The 20,476-nt window shown below is 38.9% G+C and overlaps 1 protein-coding gene across 7 annotated transcripts in view; it reads right to left on the bottom strand.

Annotated features, from left to right (window-relative positions):
• LOC141399960 (uncharacterized) overlaps positions 1 to 20,476 on the bottom strand; it is a 151,590-nt gene that overhangs the window by 11,606 nt on the left and 119,508 nt on the right. For all 7 annotated transcript variants that reach the window (XM_073979340.1, XM_073979343.1, XM_073979338.1 and 4 more), the window contains exons 3-7: positions 9,365 to 9,555; positions 9,212 to 9,295; positions 2,280 to 2,390; positions 1,968 to 2,205; positions 1,519 to 1,712 (exon numbers count right to left, since the gene is read on the bottom strand). In XM_073979340.1, the coding sequence (XP_073835441.1) occupies positions 1,519 to 1,712; positions 1,968 to 2,205; positions 2,280 to 2,390; positions 9,212 to 9,295; positions 9,365 to 9,555 (818 nt within the window). The remainder of the gene's footprint in view (positions 1 to 1,518; positions 1,713 to 1,967; positions 2,206 to 2,279; positions 2,391 to 9,211; positions 9,296 to 9,364; positions 9,556 to 20,476) is intronic.

Genomic DNA, 20,476 nt, shown 5'->3' with positions numbered 1-20,476 from the left:
TTTAACACTTTTTCCTTCATTTTCCTTTCGTGGGGAACTCTTTGTAAACAATTTGAAATGATGTAGTCCTTTTAGGGTACCCTAAGGAATTCTTTATGAACCTGTAGAGGACTCCTAAAATGCACTTTGGGATTATAACCTCAATCTTTAACACTTTTTCCTTCATTTTCCTTTCGTGGCTAACTCTTTAAAAACAATTTGAAATGATGTAGTCCTTTTAGGGGACCCTAATGAATTCTTTATGGACCTATGGAGGATTCCCAAAATGCACTTTGGGATTATAACCTCAAATTTCAAACCTGTTTCCATAATTTCTTTTCGTAAGGAATTCTATGCAAACAATTTAAAAGGAGTTAGTGCTTTTAGGGGACTGCAAGGAATTCTTTATGGATTTATGGAGTACTCCCTAAACACACTTTCGGATATAACTCCAAATTTCAAACCTTCTTCCTTATTTTTTCTTCCTTTCATTGATTCTCTCTCACCCTCTCTATTTAGTATTTTCTTTAAAAGTGTTGTATTATTTACAAAAATATTCGTTTCATTTCCTTAAAACAAAAAAACAAATTTTCAAGCATCAAAAGCAAATATTTACAGACTGATCGCTTAGTTCCTTGATTCTGTGGCGTCAAAGATCCACAAAATGTTAGAAAAACAAACTGGGGTTTTTTGCCAAATGCCATAAAACAACAACAACACAATATATAGCGAAAAACACATTCCCACGCACACAGAAACTCTGGGCTTTGTCACAAGCATTGTTTTGTTTGGTTTAAGCGGGTTTGGTGGTTTCCAAAAAAGAATGTTTAGAAATTTCAGTGTCAATGAGTTTGGCTTTCAAAAAAGAAGTTAGAAAAAAAGTGATGATGAGTGTTTGGGTTTTTAGAAAGAAAGATAGTATATGAAACATTCTGCTTGTATGTGGTAGTCCAAACGCAATTGTTTTTTTTTAGGTTAGATTCAATTAAAAAGGCCAATTAGAGTATTTTTAAAGTTTCTTTTCTTTATAATTTGTTTTCCTTGCGTTTTTCTTCCTCCCTTTCCCCCAATTTGTTTGGATCTTATAAAAGTTTGGTCCGCGGGCGAGAAGGAGGTGTTCGGTGGAGCCTGTGTTCAATGTAAATAGTGTACGTTTCACCTGACTGACGAAGCTTACTCTTAAACGTTGTTTCTGGTTTAGGGCATTTGGAAATTGGGAACGTTCAAGTAAAGACTGTAAATAGTGGATGTTTGTTTGGTTTTTTAAATAATAATAATAAAGAAAAAAACGACAAAAGATTAGACAATAGAAGACAGTACAAAAATATACTAAAAGTAAATATAGAAAGAAAAAGCTTACAAAATTGCAGTGCTTTTTTGAGGTTAAGGTGAAGAAGTCAAATGAGAAAAGAACATAGACTAGAGTTTTTTTTTTAAACATAGAACAATGACTTTAAAGGCAGGAAAGGTCATAGGAAATGGTAGAGGAATATACTAGGCTTGTCTATATAAAAACGTATTGTGACTTGCTGCACTTACTTTTTGCCATGGATGACTTTTAATTTGTGGAAATTTGAATTCCGTATAATTGGGATTCATTTCACGAATTTGTTCTCGTGTAGGTGTGCCCAAAACTTTGATAACCTCAACCAATTGATCAACACCCGAATCACCAGGGAATATGGGTTGACCCAAAAGTAATTCAGCTAATACACAACCGGCGCTCCACACATCTGGAAGAGAAGAAAGAGAAACATGGATAATTTAAAGTCTTTTAATTAATTAAAGTATTTTTTATGGAGCTTAATCAGTATATCGTTATAAAGGAATATAAACACATCTCCATTGACAACCAACTGGATAGTCACATCTAATCCTTATACATCTAAGATTACAATCACTTCTTCATATAGAATTATGAATTCGTTTTTTAGAGGTATATATATGCATGTCTATGTGAACAATTCTATTTGTTAACCACTACTCACCAATTTTTGTAGTATAATTGATAGCGCCAAATATCAATTCAGGTGCACGATAGTATCGTGAACAAATATATGAAACATTTGGTTCGCCATGCAACAATTGTTTAGCACTGCCAAAATCGCATAATTTCAATACAGCGGTCTCTGGATCCAATAGTAAATTTTGTGGTTTAATATCACGATGACAAATACCCAATGAATGTATATAAGCCAAACTTCTGAACAGTTGATACATGTATAGCTGGAAGAAGAAGAAGAGCACAAAAATATAATAATGAAAGAGCTTTCAAAGACGACAACAATATTGATCCTTACCCTTATAAAGTTAATGGGTATTGTTTGCTTAGTTTTAGCATATTGACGCGCCACTTTATAAACGGTTTCTGGTATATATTCGAGTACTAAATTCAAGAACACTTCATCTCGCTAAAAAAATAGAGAAAAGAAAAATGTATGGGAATTAGTTAAGACTGAAAATGTTTTAAAATCGTAACCAAAAGTTATGGATATGAATTATTAATTAACAAAAAAAACTAAAACAAACAAGATAAAAACATTTAAATAGCATGCCAATAGCTTTTTCATAGCAAATATTTTTAAAAAAATTATGGAAGTTTAATGGTTAATGGATACTAATAAGCTTCTTCAATGTTTTTTTAATTGTATGTCAAAGAATTCTTAAGTCCTTGGTCACATTAGTGAGTTTCATTCGCCCCTCATTTCAACCTTATCTAATTTAAGCATCCTTATGGAAGAACTGAAGAGGCAACTTATAGACTAGCTAAGGACCCTTAAGATGAGTCTTTATAGATGACTAAGAAACTAAATAGCTAGCCTTTTGGACGAGCATAAGGAAGTACGACCTAAGATGAGTCTTTATAGTGCCCAGGAAGGAGTAATTGTAGACGACCTTTATAGAAAATAAAGTAGGAGTCTTTGTAGGTAAATCAGGAAAAGTCTTTAGAAATGACCGGAAAAAAGTGTTCATAGACGACCAAGAAGGAGTGTTTATAGACAAGGAGAAGAACGTCTCAATAAGAGACACCTTGGAAATGGAATCGAGTCGATGGAAAACCTATGAGGAGTTTTTATGGACAACCACAAATTTTTAAGGACAGCAAATTTCCATATGGAAACCCACAGGTGTGTACTTCAGGAGTCTTTATAGACGATGGAAAATAGTCTTTATAAATAACCCCCGCCGGGGATAACAATCATGGCGCGAGGCGTCACAATCCTTTCATTTAACTTCTTGTAGTGTTGAACTGGGAGTCTGTGATCGACCAAAGGTTATCAACTCTCTGTCACGCACCAACGCATTGCACTCGAAACTCATAGTGCATCTCTGGACTGACTGACACATATTTGGTAGCGATCACCGATCAAAGTAATGCGACCTTGTGCTCATCGGTGTCCCAAGGTTTGCAGTTAGGGTACCAACTGTATTAGAACGGAGCCTCGTGTGATACCTGGGCGCCTCAACGAGTATTAGAGACCTAGTCATGGTACATTGTCCTTAACATACCCATTACTCAAATCTAAATAACAAAAAACACCAACCCCTAATCAATCCTCGATATCGACCTCAGCTATGACAATGGACAATGATGCATCCAGTGCAGTAACGACCCCATACTTGGGCGGGGACGAAAGATTGACGACCTTGACAATGGACGAAGTCAGTGACGTCATTAATACTCAGAGCAGGGAATTGCTCGATCTCCTGAATTAGAGTGAGTCTCTCAGACTGAGCCAGGAGAGCCCCCCGCCGTGGGACTGGGAGGACTTCCCTCTGACAGACAATGAGATGGATGTTACAATCATTCCATTTCAAAGGTCCAAGGAAGTATCTCTTTCAGCCACTCAAGGGACCCAATTCCTGTGGTCGAGGGACCAACTCCCTTAGGGAAAAAATCGTCGGTCGTTACCGAGAAGCCCAACCTGTCTAGACAAGATGCCTTGGTAGAAAGGGTTGAGGGGGAGGAAGTGACAACCGACTCTCCGGCCCAAGAAGCCAAGAAGAGTGGTTCTAGACAGCGTAAGGATAAGTACAACTACAAAAGGGCTGCATACTACTGTACTAGATTCAAAGGCAGGAATCCGACTGAGGTAACTCAGGCGGAGTTTCGGGAGATCGGATTGAAGCTTCGATTTGTGAGGCGGTTTGAGCGCAAGTACCCTCACGATCGACCAACTCCAAAGCCCAACGGCTGTGACAGAGGCTACGCTTCCAGGAAATAAAGGAAAATCGGGAGTCAGTTGGTGCTCTTTAAGTGCCATAAGTGGGAAACTCTTTAGAGATATAAGAAAGATTTTTGCGGACGACATGGAAGGAAATTTTAAAAAAGAAATTTTGGTCTTCATGGCTTCTCAGAGGGAATCCTTTTTGGATCTAATTAATGCTCTGTTTTATATAGACTATCAGAATGGAGTTTTGCGGACAAGCTAAAGGGAGTCCTTATAGACGAAAACAGATTCGTTTTAGTGAAGTCCCCTTTGTCCTTTCAGGAATTTTCGTGGAAAATAGTTTTTTACCCCATTTTAGACTACCAGGGAGGAGAAGAACACTGCTTGGTGCTTGAAATTAACTTTTAGATCCCTTTAAAAATATTTTTTGATAAATCATAATTTTCTTTATGTTACCCGAGAAGAGCACTTGGTCTCCTGTGAGAAGAACTCCTATCTTATCTAATCCGAACACATCCTACAGGCGTCGGGAAAGAGCTGACTACACGTCAGTCATCTTGTCTTGTGTACGTGGTTCTGTTTACCCAGCAGTTTCGGAATCATGGCCACCTTCATTATTGGAACCCTGGCTGAAAACCCAGTTCTGCCTCAAAGCCCCTAACTGCCTGGGAGAGGAATTCTCTTTATTCTTCTTGCATTTATCTACACTGCCTGAAAAAATTACTTTCCCCAGAAGAGAAGACTCTGTACAAGCAGCCGATGATCATCGTTGAACGTTTTTTTCGGGATCAGCTTTGTCAATGACTGCTACAGGAGGCCGTCTGGGGCGAGACTCCACCACATGTGTCTCGTGAGGAGCTCGTTTTGCCTTCTGGGCTTTCTTATGAGAAACATTCATTGGTGCTTTCGCCACGGGTCTCTTTGGGGTCGGGTAGGCAACCTTAGATTTAGAATTTAATGCATTTGTCTTCATTGTTGTTGTAACAGTGCACTGAGGTGGCAGTCGCTGGCCGGAACATTGGTTTTGTGTTGTTCCGGTTCAACCCGGTACGAAAGAACCCGCTGCCGTGGGATTGATTTGTCTTCATTGTCTCTTCTTACTTCTCTCTCTCTCTCTCTCTCTCCTGGATATTCAATTACAAGTTTTTTTTCGCGAATTTTGTCATGTAATATCCGTTTCCGTTCTTGACTCGCTTCCAGATCAGCAAGATTTCCATGTCTTAAAGTAATCAAGAGTTTCCTCAAGACTTACTAGGATATTCCAATAACGTTGAGCATGAACTCAGGGGCAAATGAGCTAAAAAAAGAGGAAACCAACATTCGTTGGTGCTTTCGCTCGTGAAGACGATGAACATGCAGGTTGCTGAGCCACGGGTCTCTTTGGGGTCGGGCAACCTCAGATTTAGAATTTAATGCATTTGTTGTTGTTGTAGCAGCATATAATGCTGGGTTGGCAGCCGCTGGTCGAAACACTTTTGGTTTCGGGTCAATCCGGTACGTAAGAACCCGCTGCCGTGGGATTGGTTTAATGCATTTGTCTTCATTGTCTCTTCTTACTTCTCCTCTTTCTTCTGGATATTCAATTAACAGTTTTGTTTCGCGAATTTGATCATGTAATGTCCGTTTCCGTTCTTGACTCGCTTCCAGGTCAGCAAGATTTCCATGTCTTAAAATAATCAAGAGTTTCTTCAAGGCTTACTAGGATGTTGAGCATGAACTCAGGTACAAATGTGCTAAAAAAAAAGAGGAAACAGGTGATTCCCATACCTATAACAGCTTTAAATTCGATTAAAACCCACTATAGACCTGGTTCTGCAACTAAGTCAAAGGGGAAATCGTTTGGTAATGGGAAGACGGCAGGTGGAACGAGGTCATTCTCGTCTGCGATTGACAAACTGTCATCATCTGTAATCTAGGGACCTTTAAAGATTTAAAAATAGTATCGGTTAGCATTCTTCGATGTGAGAATAGTCACTTCTATGATCATAATTTATTCTGGAAAAGATAGAGCCCATCATCTTCTATTTACAAGTTGTTGTTTTTGTAGCAGGATGAAACCTACGTAGAGGCATAGATATGACGCTGGGTTGGCAGTCGCTGGCCGAAACTCTATGGGTTTGGGTTAATTCGGTACGAAAGAACCCGTTGCCGTGGGAATGTCTCTTTACAAATGCTTTATTTTCGTGGTACTGGCTTTGAATTCGGCGTGCACTCATTGATATGAGAGAAGTCTCCCTTGTCCCTTCCGGGATGTTGTGGGAACATATGTATGTATGTCTTTGAATTAAACTTCCGTAACCCACGCATGTTTTGAGTGGGAGATTCACGTTGTATTCTTTTAACAAGTAAAAAAGTATCAGTAGGCTTTGCCGACAGAGATATACCCTCAGCCTGTGCAAATTGAAACACTTTTTTCACAAAAATCGTATGTATTTAGGGGGTTTCAAAATTTTGGTCGTATGATCCGACAAAAATGTTGATTAGGATTAAAGTTCAAAAATTTTGCGGAAAAGGTACTTAAAGGAATGGACCGACATAGACCATGGGGGTGCCATAGGGGGTTTTTACACCCTTCGGGCTGTTATCTGTTGCTTCAACAAAAATCAAAGTGATTCAATAGCAGGTCTTAAAGTGAACTTATCCAAAATTTTGTGTGGAAGGTACGGAATGGATTGGACAAATATAGTCCATATTCGAACCTGATCTATATCTGGTAGATATTATGAGAATGTGTAAAGTATGGACCAAATCGGTCACTCCCATCAAGAGTTATAGTGCGAAATTTTTTTCCGAACATTTTTGAACTTTTGTGGGGGAGGTACCTGAAGGAGTGGACCGGTAGGGCTTATTTTCAAACTTAAACTAAGTTTGCACAAAATATTACGAAGGTCACATTTTGGACTGAATCGGCAGATTCGGTCGAGAGATATCTTGCGCTCCAACCACTACACACGGTGTCATAGGACTTTTTTGTACCTTTCAGGCTATTTTCTCAGGAAGTATGGACTTGCCCCTGAGGAAACTTGTACCTTCGTATAGGGCACAGTGAATACAAGATGTTACAACAAAAACCAAGGCGATTCGAGAGCAGGTCCTAAACTGAACTTTTCCGAAATTTTGTGTGGGAGGCACTCGAAGGAGTTTACCGATTGAGTCCATATTGGAACCTTATATAAGTCTGGTAGAAATTTCATAATGTGCAAAGTATGGACCCAAATCGGTTGCTCTCTTCAGGAGTTATCGTGCGCAAAATTTTGCGACAATTTTTGAACATTTGTGGGGGAGGTACCTGAAGGAGTGGACCTATGTGGCCCATCTTCGAACTTAAATCGAATCTGGACAAAATATTTCGATTCCCAATATTTGAACCGAATCGATTAATCCGTTCGAGAGTTATCGTGCGCACCAGCCTGCCAGACAGACAGACAGACGGACGGACATTGCTAGATCTACTCAAAATTGTCTGAAACGGATATCGTACAAACATACTTGGGGTCTAAAACCATTATTTCGATGAGGCACATTTTTGGTCGTATCAAAGTGTAAATACTCTATTTAGCCTAAAGGCTGAGGGTATAAAAATTATGAAATAAAATTGAAAACTGTTTGAAAATTTTATGAGCTGTTCTAGCCATGATCTATTCAAAACATGCTTAGAGAAAAAAAAAATTAATCATGCTTAGGGCGGAACTGATAAAAATTATAAGAAAATATTAAATAAATTAAAAAACAATATATATTTAAAAATTTCACATTTTAGTAGCATTTTTAATGGGCATGTTTCCCAAAAAAGAAATTTCACTAAACATAGATCTGTGTAACTGATTCAGAATGGAATGGCAAGATGACTATTGGTATTAAGAAACACAAAATAAGCCATTTACAAAGAAACAAATAATGAAATGGCTAATGGTGTTGAGATGGAATTTGAATTTCTTTTTAGCGAGCCTTTGTTTCAGTCTCTCTCTTTGTTTGTTTTTGTGGCTAACTGGCAGCACATACTAACGACACAACAACATTGAGTTATAAACAACAAAATTTTGGAGCAATTTACACAGAATTATAGGAAGTTTGATTTGGTTTTTGGTGTAAAAAAACATTTTGAAATCGATTAACGTTTATTGTAATTGATTTCTTTGTGGTGATTTGTTGTTGAAGTTGATGATGATATTTTTTTTTTTTTTTGGGAATTTCGATTGGTCGATTGATTTCTATGTGTTTTTGGGTTTTACTTAAACAAATAAGTAATGACTTTATAGCTACCTGAGGTTTTAGAACCGAAGCTAAGATTCCCACATCAATGGGAAATTCCGCTAACTTTGTTTTTATTTTTATTTTTTTGGTTGGGAAGTATGTTTTGTACGGAAGTTGGATAATTTTTTGGTATTTTTGAAAGTGATGGGATTGTGTTATTTTGAAAATTTACAAAACAATTTCATCACAATTTTATTTGTTGATTTGTTTTGAGTTAGAGATGTTGGTGGTGTTGAAATGGTGTTTATAACCACACACATATCATCACATTAGTGGACGTACGAAGTTTGCAAATTGTTTTTTGTTAATTTGTTGATTATTGTGGTTAATACATATAAATCAGAAAAAAATAAAATATTAAACACAAAATTTAGAAAAAAACGGAAACAATGTAATCAAACACAAAAAGGAAAGAAAGGAAAAGAACAAAAAACGACAAGAGGGGATATTTGGTAAATAAAGGAAAAATGTTTCTATGTCTCCCATTTGTTATGTTCTTATTTTTCAATGATTACATAAGGGAAATTAAGAGGGGAATATATAGATGGTGGTTTTCCTATATGTATATAAAAAATATAAAAAAGCATGCTAAATATGAAGAGACTTCTTTAGAAGTCACTGATTTATTTTTTTCTTCAACAACAGACGACAATACAACGGACAGTTTTTTTTTTTGGTATTTAGACATGAGTTGCTTGTGTTGCTTTTAATTGGCGCATTAAAATATTAGGTGTTAATAGCCATACAAATTCAAATTTGTATATCTACGAAAAAGGGAAAAAGATAATAATTCGGGCATAACTTACCTTTTCACCACTCGAATAGAAGAAATACAAAAGTTTTACAATATTACAATGTTCCAATTTGCGCATAATTTGCAATTCACGATTCTGGGAGAAAGAGAAGAACAAAAATAAATATTAATATTGAAATTTTTTGTTAAAAATTGCAAGACTCACCTTAAATCGTCTGTCTTGTAAAACTTTTTTAATTGCTACCAGTTCACCGGTATCGCATAATTTGGCCTGAAAGACAACGCCAAAACTGCCATTGCCAATCACCTTTGTATCTGTGTAGGAAACTTCTTGTACACGATCGGTACCTTGGCCCGGAGTGGCAACAACTGTGGTAATTTTTGAACCATCTCTGCCTGGAGAACGAAAGAAAAGACAAGAAATATAAAGTTAGTAATTTTTGTAGGATTCAACTGCAACAGTGAAAAGTGGAAAAAGGACAAACGTTGTTATTCTTGTTGGCTTGGTAAGGTAGATAATATTTAATTTTTGGTTTGTTTCAATTTTTTTTATTTTTTAATTCAACTTTGAATGTGAAAAGTGGATAAAGGACAAATGTTGTTATTCTTCTTATTCTTGTTGGCTTGGTAAGGTAGAGAACATTTAATTTTTGGTTTGTTTCAAGTTTTGGTTTAGTTACAGAAAATTCCATGAAAATATTACAGGATGCGTTGCCCATTTTAAGATAAAATGTATTTTTAAACTTTGTGATACCTCGAGGGCCATATTTCAATAATTTAATTATTTCTAGCACTTAATGAGGAACTGTTGTTCACCTAAAATGAGATATCGAAAGAGTATTTCAAAAATTCTAGTTATTGCACCACAAGAAGTGTAATTTTTACCACTTCTAGCACTTTATGGAACCTCGAAGGACCACAATTACTCCAATTTGAGTTACTGAGTACGAAGAAAGGTATTTAATACCATTTTTCGTACTATATGATACCTCGAAGGACCATCATTTCCATCATTTGAGGCACCATCGGTATAAAATGAGCATTTCTAGCGCTTTGTGGTACCTCGAAGGACCATAATTTCAATAATTTGATTCATTGCCTTCCTACATAATCGATTCTAGCACATTTTTATACTATGAAGAATCTTAATCGAGTTAATGCAGGGCATCGAAGGTAGTTTCCAATTCCAGCACTTTATGAGACCCTCGAAGGACCTCAATTTCTCCAATTCGTGTTACTGAACACCATGAAAAGTATCTAATACCATTTCTCGCACTATATGATACCTCGAAGGGTCATAATTTCTATCATTTGTGGCAACGTCATCCTAAAATTAGCGTTTCTCACACTATATGATACCTCGAAGGACCATAATTTCTATCATTTGAGGCACCGTTCGTCTAAAATAAGCATTTCTATCACTTTATGATAACTCGAAGGACCATAATAAGGTCATTCCTACTATTTCGCGTACTTTATGAGACCTTCGAAGGACCACAATTTCTCCAATTCGTGTTACTGAACACAATGAAAAGTATCTAATACCATTTCTCGCACTATATGATACCTCGAAGGACCATAATTTCTATCATTTGAGGCACCGTTCGTCTAAAATGAGCATTTCTATCACTTTACGATACCTCGAAGGACCATAATAAGGTCATTCCTACTATTTCTCGTACTTTATGAGTCCCCGGAGGAGCATATTTCCATAGTACAGGGCACTTCCAACCTAAAATTTGCCGTTCAATGCATTTCATGAGATCTCGAAGGACCATAATTGCAATAACGCGTGTTACTGCACGGGTGGTTCTTTATGTGAACAAGAAGGACCACAGTTTTAGCAATTTGAGTTACTGAGTACCATCATTTCTCGCACTTTAAGATTTTTAGAAGGACCATAATTTCAGAATTCGACTCACCGAGCAGAAAGTAAGGTCTTTCTTATTATTTTTATGCACTTTATTAGACCTTGAAGAATCATATTTCAATAATTCGAGGCACAGAGTACCTAAAATGACCGTTTCAAAAACTTTATTAGGCCTTGGAGGACCATAATTGCTATAATTCGAGTTGCCGCATATCAAGAAGGGTCGTTCCTGCACTTTGAGACCCCGAGATTACCGTTTGCAGAACTTTATGTGAACTCGAAGGACCACAATTTTAGCAATTCGAGTTACTGAGCTCCAAGAAGGGTATGGGACACCCTTTCTCGCACTTTAAGATATCTCGAAAGACCATAATTTTAAATTTGAATTTACTGAGCAAAAGGAAAGTTAGTTTCTACTATTCCTTGCACTTTATGATACCTCAAAGGACCATATTTCAATAATTTGATGCACTGTGTACCTAAAATGACCGTTTCAAAAACTTTGTGCGACCTTAAGGGACCACAATTGCAATAATCCAAGTTTCTGGACAGTAAAATGGGTCGTTACCACCATATCGAGCACTTTGAGACTCATAGGGAAATAATTTCAGTAATCTTGGGCACTACAATCCGACGGCAGCGGTTTTTTTGTATCGTATTGACCGGAAACCAAAAGCACTTCGGCCAGCGGCCTCCAAATCAGCACCAAACCTAAAATTGCCTTTTTTTAGCACGTTAAGAGTCCGCGAAGGACCGTAATTGCATTACTTCGAGTTTTTTCACTGTAAGAGGAGTATTTTGCACCATTCGTGACCTCGAAGGACCATTAATTTCACTAATTCCACCCAAAGAAGTCTTATTTCAAGAAATAAGAATGAGTGCACATCTTATGGATCCCTATCATATCCTCGAAGGATATTATGTCGGAATCGCAAGTCACTGACCAGCTAAGGGAACAACGTCCGGTGCTTAATGTGCGTTCGAAAGACCAACTTTCAATAATTCAATGCACTGCACACACAGAATGGCCATTTGTGAAGTTCTTCATATTTTTTCGAAGGACCGTATATCAATAATTCCGTATAGCAATAATGCCACGACTAAAATTACGATTTTTAACCGAGTAGGAACAGCTTATTTGTAACTCAAGCTTATAAAAGTCTAACATAAAATTTAATTTTATTTTGAAGCAATAATGCGGATAAGGGCTCGGCTAAATAAATTCTAAAAAGGCGAACTGGGACATCTGATAATAGATACCAATTTAAATCTAATTTTGAACCATCTTACAACCTTAATATAACCAGAATTAGACGTTTACGATGATTTGTCAATTATCGGTCCCAAGGCAACACAAGCCAGGAAATCTAACCTCATTGTAAAACACATTACCACCAAGAGATTAGATCATTTAGTGTCTTAAGAATGTGATGTCCACTGCATACTTTTAGGCATGCGATTTGTAAACAAAAAACAGCTGATTGAATCAAAATTTAAATATTTTGCACAAAAAATGACGTTTACAACTAGAATTATACAGCCTTATTCTGAACGGAAATTTCCCGTGAGTTTTCTCACTCTCTCCCTCGCTTTTAAGTTGAAACGACAGAGAGAAAAAAACTGACGGGGAATTCCCATTCAGAATAAGACTGATCATTTTAATTTCGAAATTCTTAAATAAATAATTCTTATTTACCTTCAACTTCTTCCACACCCTGAATTTTCTCCTTTGTCTTGTCGATTTCCTTTGGAATGGAAAGGGCCACACTATGTTCGGGCCATAAATCATTTAGTTTACCAATTAATTGTTTCATGCCTAGGATAAATTCAACAATCAAATGAATTTCAGTGCTCATAATTTCTTTTTTTTTTACTACGTTTTGAGCAATCGAAGAGTAAAATGTCAAAGGAACCCAAGATGAGACTTTAAATTTTAATTTCTAAATAAAATTCTTGAATAACAAAGACTTGTTGAAACACTTAAATTTGAAAGAATACCTTAATCCATTGTTTGTGTTTTTTAGTTAAGCAAATGAAAAAATAACAAACAATAAATGTATAAATAATGCCAACAAATTGCAGATAAAGTCTTTTTTACCTCTTTTTTTGGCTTTCTTCACTTCTTGAGAGAACAAAAGAAAGAAAGAAAAAAATAAAATAAAAAGTGATAAGAAAATAAAGAGAATAAATGCAACGAATGGCTTAGGGTATTTACATCTTATCATAATGACATTTTTTTAGAAACAAAGCAAAAGTAGCTCAAGCTCTAATAATTGATAAAATAAATGCAATAATTATGAGGTTAATGCTTTTTCAATTATTTATAATGGTTATAAATTCGAACTGCAAGAGAATTCACAAATAAATATGTAAGTAAATACGTTTTGTAATTAGATTTTGTTGTCTGATAAAAGACCAAAGACATTTCTTTTTAACTGCACTTTTTCTAGTTCTTTTCCTTCTTTTTTCTTACATTTTCACTAGCACCTAAAACACCTGTCTGCTGTTCACAGTAAATGTGAAAAGAAACGGAACAGAAGACAAACTTATAATGGTTTTCTGTCTCCCTTCGTTTCATGATTGAAAATAACAACCTGGTGAACTATTTTTTTTTCTTTTTTTATTTCTTTTAGGAAATTATTTAAAATTAAATTTGGCATAAACAATTTTAGCAAAAATAACAAGAAAAACACTTTGGGATTTTTTTAGGAAATTAAAAAATAAATAAATAAAATGAAAAGCGATTTGGCTAAAAAACTGTTTTCATTGTGTGACTTTGGCTAAATGAAGGGGCGTGCATTGGCTATTTTAAAAACAATTCGGCTGATTTTGACGTTCACAGGTTTGAAATACAATGATAGAAAAAAAGTATAGATATATTATACAAAGTAATAAACAAAGTCCACACATCACTTTTAGAAACTCTTTGAAAACGACTTTATATTTTAATTGAAACGTGAGGATATTCCGCCAGCCACCCTAATAGAGGTAAAAGGACCTTAAATAAAAACGTACTTTCATTAAAAATATTTCTTAAAAACTAACTTTTGTGTTAGTCCATATTTACATTAGGTAATTTGCCTTGCGGCAATTGTCAGTTTGTTGGTGAGGCAGAGTGTTGAGAGGCAAGGGGTTACCATATGCCTCACCTTCAAACAGGCAATTGCCGCCGCAAGGAAAATTGCCTAATTTAAATATGGACTTATTTTCAAAAAAATGTATTAAATGATTAATATACCTAAATAATCTTTCTTGGTTTCATGTATTTAAACGACTATAACGGCAATATCATTTCTCGTACTCGAAGGACCATAATGTCAATCATTAGAGGCATTGTCCACTTAAAATGAACATTTCTAGCACTTTATGACACCTCGAAGGATCATCATTTCAATATTTTGATTCACTGCCCTTCTAATATAATCGATTCTAGCGCGTTTTGATTATTTGTAGGTAAGAAAGGTCGTTTCTACCAATACCAGTGCTTAATGGGACTTCGAAGGACCACAAATTCAACAATTCAAGTTGCAGAATACCAACAAGAATAATTCCTTACACTATTGCACCTTATGCTACCTCGACCATAGTTTCTCATTTGAAGCATTGTCCACCCTAAAATGAGCATTTCTTGCAGTTATGATACCTCGAAGGACCATAATTTTCATAATTCCAATAATTTGATTCATTGCTCTCCTAATATAATCAATTAATGCACGTTATGACACTATTTCCATATAATTCGCGTTACTGCACATCTAGAAATTACTACAATTCGAATTGCGACGGGGATAGAAAGGGCCATCTCACGGTCGTTAATACTATTTATGTTACTTCAAAGAACCACATACATATAGCAATAATCCTTCGAAACCCTAGGTACCTAAAACTACATTTTCTAAAAATGTATAAGTACTCGAAGGCCCAATGTTTGCAATAATTCGAATTGCTGTACAACAAGAATAGCTGCTCCCACCATTTCAAGCACTTTGAGACACCGAAGGAGCATATCTTAATAATTTGAGGTACTGTCCACCTACCATTAAATCCTATTAAAATTGTTTCCCTTTAGAGGTCCACAGTGGCGTCATTTTTACCAAAATATATATTTGCTATGAGTGTCATAGGCGTTCCGTAGCGGTTTTCTTAATTTAATATGTTTATAACAGTTTCAAAAATTGTTATACAAACTGTTATAATACGAAAACGGGGATAAAAATGACGTTTAATAGTCTTAATAAGGTATTACAAGGTTCAGTCATTTAAAGCAGATTGTTATTAACCGATTTCTATGCGTGTTTGTTGGTGTTTTGGAGCGATTTCTAAAATTTTATCATATGTATAACAGCTTTATTAAACTGTTATGTACTTTCTATGCGTCTTTTTGGTGTTTTGGAGCGATTTCCAAAATTTTATTAGATGTATAACAGTTTCAAAAACTGTTATACAAACTGTTATACTACCACAAATCTGTTAAAAATGGCTCCTAATAGCTTCTAATGGAATACAGAGACTCTTTCATCATTCCCCAAAGGTTATCCAAGTAGCGGTCTCCTACTTATTAGAGACCCCCTAACGCCGGGGTGTCAGGCGAAACCGTGCCCATCGGTGTTCTAAGGTTTGCAGTTAGGGTACCAACTGTATTAGAACGGAGCCTCGTTGATACCTGGGCATCTCAACGCAGTAATGGCTTAGTTGTCATGTCCTTGCCATGGTACAGGAGGGCTATGCCATGGTGGACCTCACTTCCCCCACTAAATCTATGACGTATGGAGAGCAAAAATTTAAACAAAAAAACAACCAAAACTAATCCGATTGATGACAACAATGCAATGCCAAAGGACATTTCTTCAAAATCTATTACCAAGTCTGGGGCAACCCAGTCAACGGTTGACGGGACGGTAGTGTCGGGAGGGGACGGACCGAAGGTACCCACTCTGGGAGCTGTCACTGACAGTTTGGCTGAACAAAGCCGGAAACTCCTGGAGATACTGGAGCAGACGTTGGCCCTGCGTCTCAGTCAGGGTGGCTATTCTACTGGGGCCGAGGACGGCTCATCGGATGACGAAATGAACACCACAGTCATTCCAGCGACTGTAGTCAACGATGAGTCGGCCTCGACCTCAGTGGAAGCAGCCACCTGTATGAACTCTGGACCAACCGATGCACCAGCTACCCAACCATCGGCCGCAGCCGATGTTGCTGGCTCAAAAGGACTGGCTGCTGTTGAGGAAGGAGCTCCGACCAAAATACCGGCCGGGAAAGCTCCCACCACCTCAGATAGCTCTGCTAGTAAATGGGCCAAAAAGAGGAAGGCGTACCACAGAGCAATGCACTTCCTCGGGAAGTTCATTGACAGGGAACCCTCATCTACAACGCTGAGAGAATGCAAGCTGATCAGGATTAATCTCAAGGTAGTGAAAAAGATCGAAAGATCTCACCCTCACTTACCCAAGGGAAAACCTGATATCAGCAAGCTTTCTCTTATTACGGCAAACGAAGAGGTTAGGTCAATGCCTACATCGACTCCCACAGCCCCCAAGGGCCAAACTGGGAGCGATGTTGACATGATCCGTAAACCATCAAATGATTCGCCTCCTTCGACCTCAAAGCTCTCTTCAAAGGGATGTCCCGTCACACAGACAGGGCAAACCTCAAAGAAGAAGGCAGCCAAGCCGAAGGGGACGCATCATAAGAGTTCAAAATCTGGGAAGTCCGACCGAACACCGGTCTCCGCACCTGGGGGAGCACCTACCAAGCCCAATCCATCTCCACCAAAAATCGCGGTGAAGAGAGACAGGTCAATGGAGGAGCCACTCCCCAGTGCAAAGAGGCCCACTTCAGGTCAACAACCCATTATTCATACCTCCCCAGCCGGTTGCCCTAAGACTGGGAACAGGAAAGATGCCGCAGCCAGCTCAGCCTCACAAGCTAACTTGGGCCACAAGGAATCTTCCAGTTCCCATCTCAAGACCAACAGCAGGGGAAAAAGAACAAGCAGACCGATGGTGCCGGATGAGTTGCGAGCAGCGGTCATCGATAAATCTGACCCTGATTGGATAATCAGAGAGGATCGATGGCTACTTATCGAAACTCGTCTGCGTGACATCGTGTTCGCAGGAGAAGGGGAACCTCCTAAACACACCCAATTTGGCAGTGCCGCTCCATACAGAGGCGTTAGTGTCATCTGTTGTGAAAATAGGGAATCTCTGGATTTCCTCACTTCCACGATAGAGGGTCTTGGCGAACTCTGGGAGGGATGTCAATTGGCAGTCGTTGGGGTCAACGAGGTCCCTTTCAGAAGAGTGTTGTCAGCTTGGGTGCCACCTCCACCTGTGGATCCCGCGCGCATACTGACCATACTCGGCAGACAAAACCCCAATCTCCGGACCAGCACATGGAATCTGGTCAGCCACAATCCGGAAAATGGAGGTGTTGCCATCAGGGTGTCAATAGACACTCAGGGGCAAGAGTACTTAAGGACTCGTGAGGGCAAACTACATTTTGGTCTAGGATGGATCAGATTCCGCCTAGGACGAAAGTAGTGGAGGAACGGAGGCAGCAGCCGCTTCGCATAATGCAGATTAATCTGCATCACTGCAAAGCGGCTGCTGCTGAACTTCTTCTAGCCCTCAAGAAGTCTGAAGTTGACATCGTCTTAATCCAGGAGCCTTACTTATACAAGAATAAGGTTGCTTGGTTAAACGATAGCAACTACACCACCTTCGCCACATCCAACGGGGACAAGGTAAGAACCTGTGTAGTTGCTAAGAAGAGTCTTAAACTAATATTCCTCTCTAATTTCAGCGGAGGTGATATTACGGCTGTAAGGATGGAATGCAGCTCCCATGGAGCCACCATATTCTCGTCCATTTACATGCCATTCGAGAGCCCTGACCCACCGGGTAATGACGTGGAGAAGCTTGTCAAAGAGATGGGTAGCACTTGCCTCATCATCCTAGGATGTGATGCCAATGCTCACCATTTCCACTGGGGCAGCAGAGACACAAATGCCAGAGGTGAGTCCGTATTCGATTTTATCTTAAAATATAATCTCAGAATATGCAACAGGGGAAATGAATACACTTTTCAAAATAGAATCAGGGGGGAGGTTATAGACATAACCCTCACTAATAAAGACGAATCTATTATCAGTGACTGGAGGGTATCGGAAGAATGCTCCTTTTCGGATCATCGGAAGATATTCTTCCAAGTCTCTGTTAATGGTATTCGACAGCCACCATTTAGAAATCCACGGAAAACCGACTGGAACAAATTCAATGAACTAGTAAGCTCCAAGCTGGGAGTGTCACGATACCCCCAAACAGCCACAGAGGTTAATAGTGCAGTGAATCACGTGACAGAGGTTTTGGTGGACAGCTATGAGACCGCCTGCCCACTCACTTACCCAGGCAGAAGATGTCAACCGGTCTGGTGGTCGAAAGATCTGGCTAATCTCAGGAAGATTAGCAGAAGGCTCTACAATAAAGCCAACAAAACGAAGTTGTCCACAGATTGGGAGAACTACAAGGTATCTTTCAATAAGTACAACAGCGAAATAAAGAAGGCTAAACGCAGATCTTGGTTCTGCTTTAGCGAGTCTATAGAGGGAGTAAAGGATGTAGCCAGGTTTCGTAGAGTACTGTCGAAGGACCCTAAATCCATCGGCAGTATCAAGCGGGATGATGGCACATGGACTAACTCCGGTCTAGAAACTCTGGATCTCCTGGCCAAAACCCACTTTCCCAACTGCATGGATGCACCAGATCGCTCAGCCGATCCACCAATGTGTAACCAAGCCACAGGGGAAGTGAGTGTCATCGAGGAGATCATAAGTCACACAAAGATAGCTTGGGCGATAAACACTTTTAAGCCCTTTAAATCACCTGGTCCAGATAGTATCTTCCCTGCTATGCTACAAAATGCATTGGAGGTGTTGATACCACACCTGGATCATATTTATAGGGCCTGTCTACGTCTATCGTTCACACCGGTTCTGTGGAGGGAGGTCACGGTGACATACATCCCCAAAGCGGGGAAGTCAAGTCACACGCTTCCCAAAGACTACAGACCAATCAGCCTATCTTCCTTTCTATTGAAAACGTTAGAAAGATTGCTTGACCTAGGAATAAGGTCCAAACTTGGAAACAGTGTTATTAGTCCTGCCCAACACGCCTACATCAAAGGCAGATCGGTGGAGACTGCACTTAATGAAGTCGTTGGTTTAATCGAGAGGAATATGATGGGCTCAAACTATACGTTAGCAGCGTTTCTTGATATAGAAGGCGCCTTTAATAACGTCAAACTCGAATCCATCCACAATTCACTCTTGAACTTAGGTGTTTCCACTACACTGATCAATTGGATCGATGGAATGCTTAGCGGCAGGATAATCAATTCAAATATCGGTGAGACCTCCATTCGGAAGTCTGTCACCAGGGGCACACCACAAGGAGGTGTATTATCACCACTGCTGTGGCTCCTGGTGATTAACGAAATACTTAAGGAATTTGACCAACTACGTATAAAGACTGTAGCTTATGCTGATGACGTGGTCATAATGATCACCGGGAAGTTCCCACAAACGCTATCGGAACTCATGCAAGGAGCTCTGGACAAATTATCAAGATGGGCACACAACAATGGACTTGGGGTGAACCCATCTAAGACAGAGCTGGTTCTATTTACGAACAAGAGAAAAGTCAAACCATTCACCCTACCAACGCTGGATGGAGTGGCCCTAAAGCTCTCCCTAGAGGCCAAGTACCTTGGCATTATCCTGGACCACCAACTAACGTGGAAAAGGAATGTCGAGGAACGTGCCAAGAGAGGACTTATAGCCCTTTATTCTTGCAAGAACTCTATTGGTAAGAGTTGGGGTTTGAAACCACAGGTCATACACTGGATTTTTACGGCCATAGTTCGCCCCATTCTAACTTATGGTTCATTGGTATGGTGGAATACACTAAGTAAGACATTCCTTCTCCATAAGATGAATGTCGTTCAAAGAGCGGCATCTCTCCTAATTACCGGTGCCATGAAAAGCACTCCACAGGCTGCTCTCAATGTATTACTGGATCTTCATCCGAAGAATCTCGTGGTGCAGGAGTTGGCAGCAAAGAGTGCTCTCCGACTCAAGGAGTTAAGTTCATGGCGTAACTTCGACTACGGCCATGCTGCTATCTTACGACAATCTGGAATATCAGTGGGATTGGAGGTAATCAGTGACTATATATCACCACAATTAGACTTCGACGATATTGAAGTTCGGATACCTGACAGAGAAGCCTGGACCCACAACTCCCCACCTCTACCCGGTATAGAGGTTTATACCGACGGATCCAAGATGGAAAAGGGAACAGGAGCGGGCGTCTACAGCGATACCCTCAACTTACGGATCCCGTACAAGCTAAGCGAAAATTGTAGCGTCTTCCAAGCCGAAATCTTTGC

The sequence above is a fragment of the Musca autumnalis genome, unplaced genomic scaffold (assembly GCF_047663935.1).
Source record: "Musca autumnalis isolate F117 unplaced genomic scaffold, ASM4766393v1 scaffold_3, whole genome shotgun sequence".
In the NCBI taxonomy this organism is placed as follows: domain Eukaryota; kingdom Metazoa; phylum Arthropoda; class Insecta; order Diptera; family Muscidae; genus Musca; species Musca autumnalis.
This window is presented reverse-complemented; position numbering and strand designations above follow the sequence as displayed.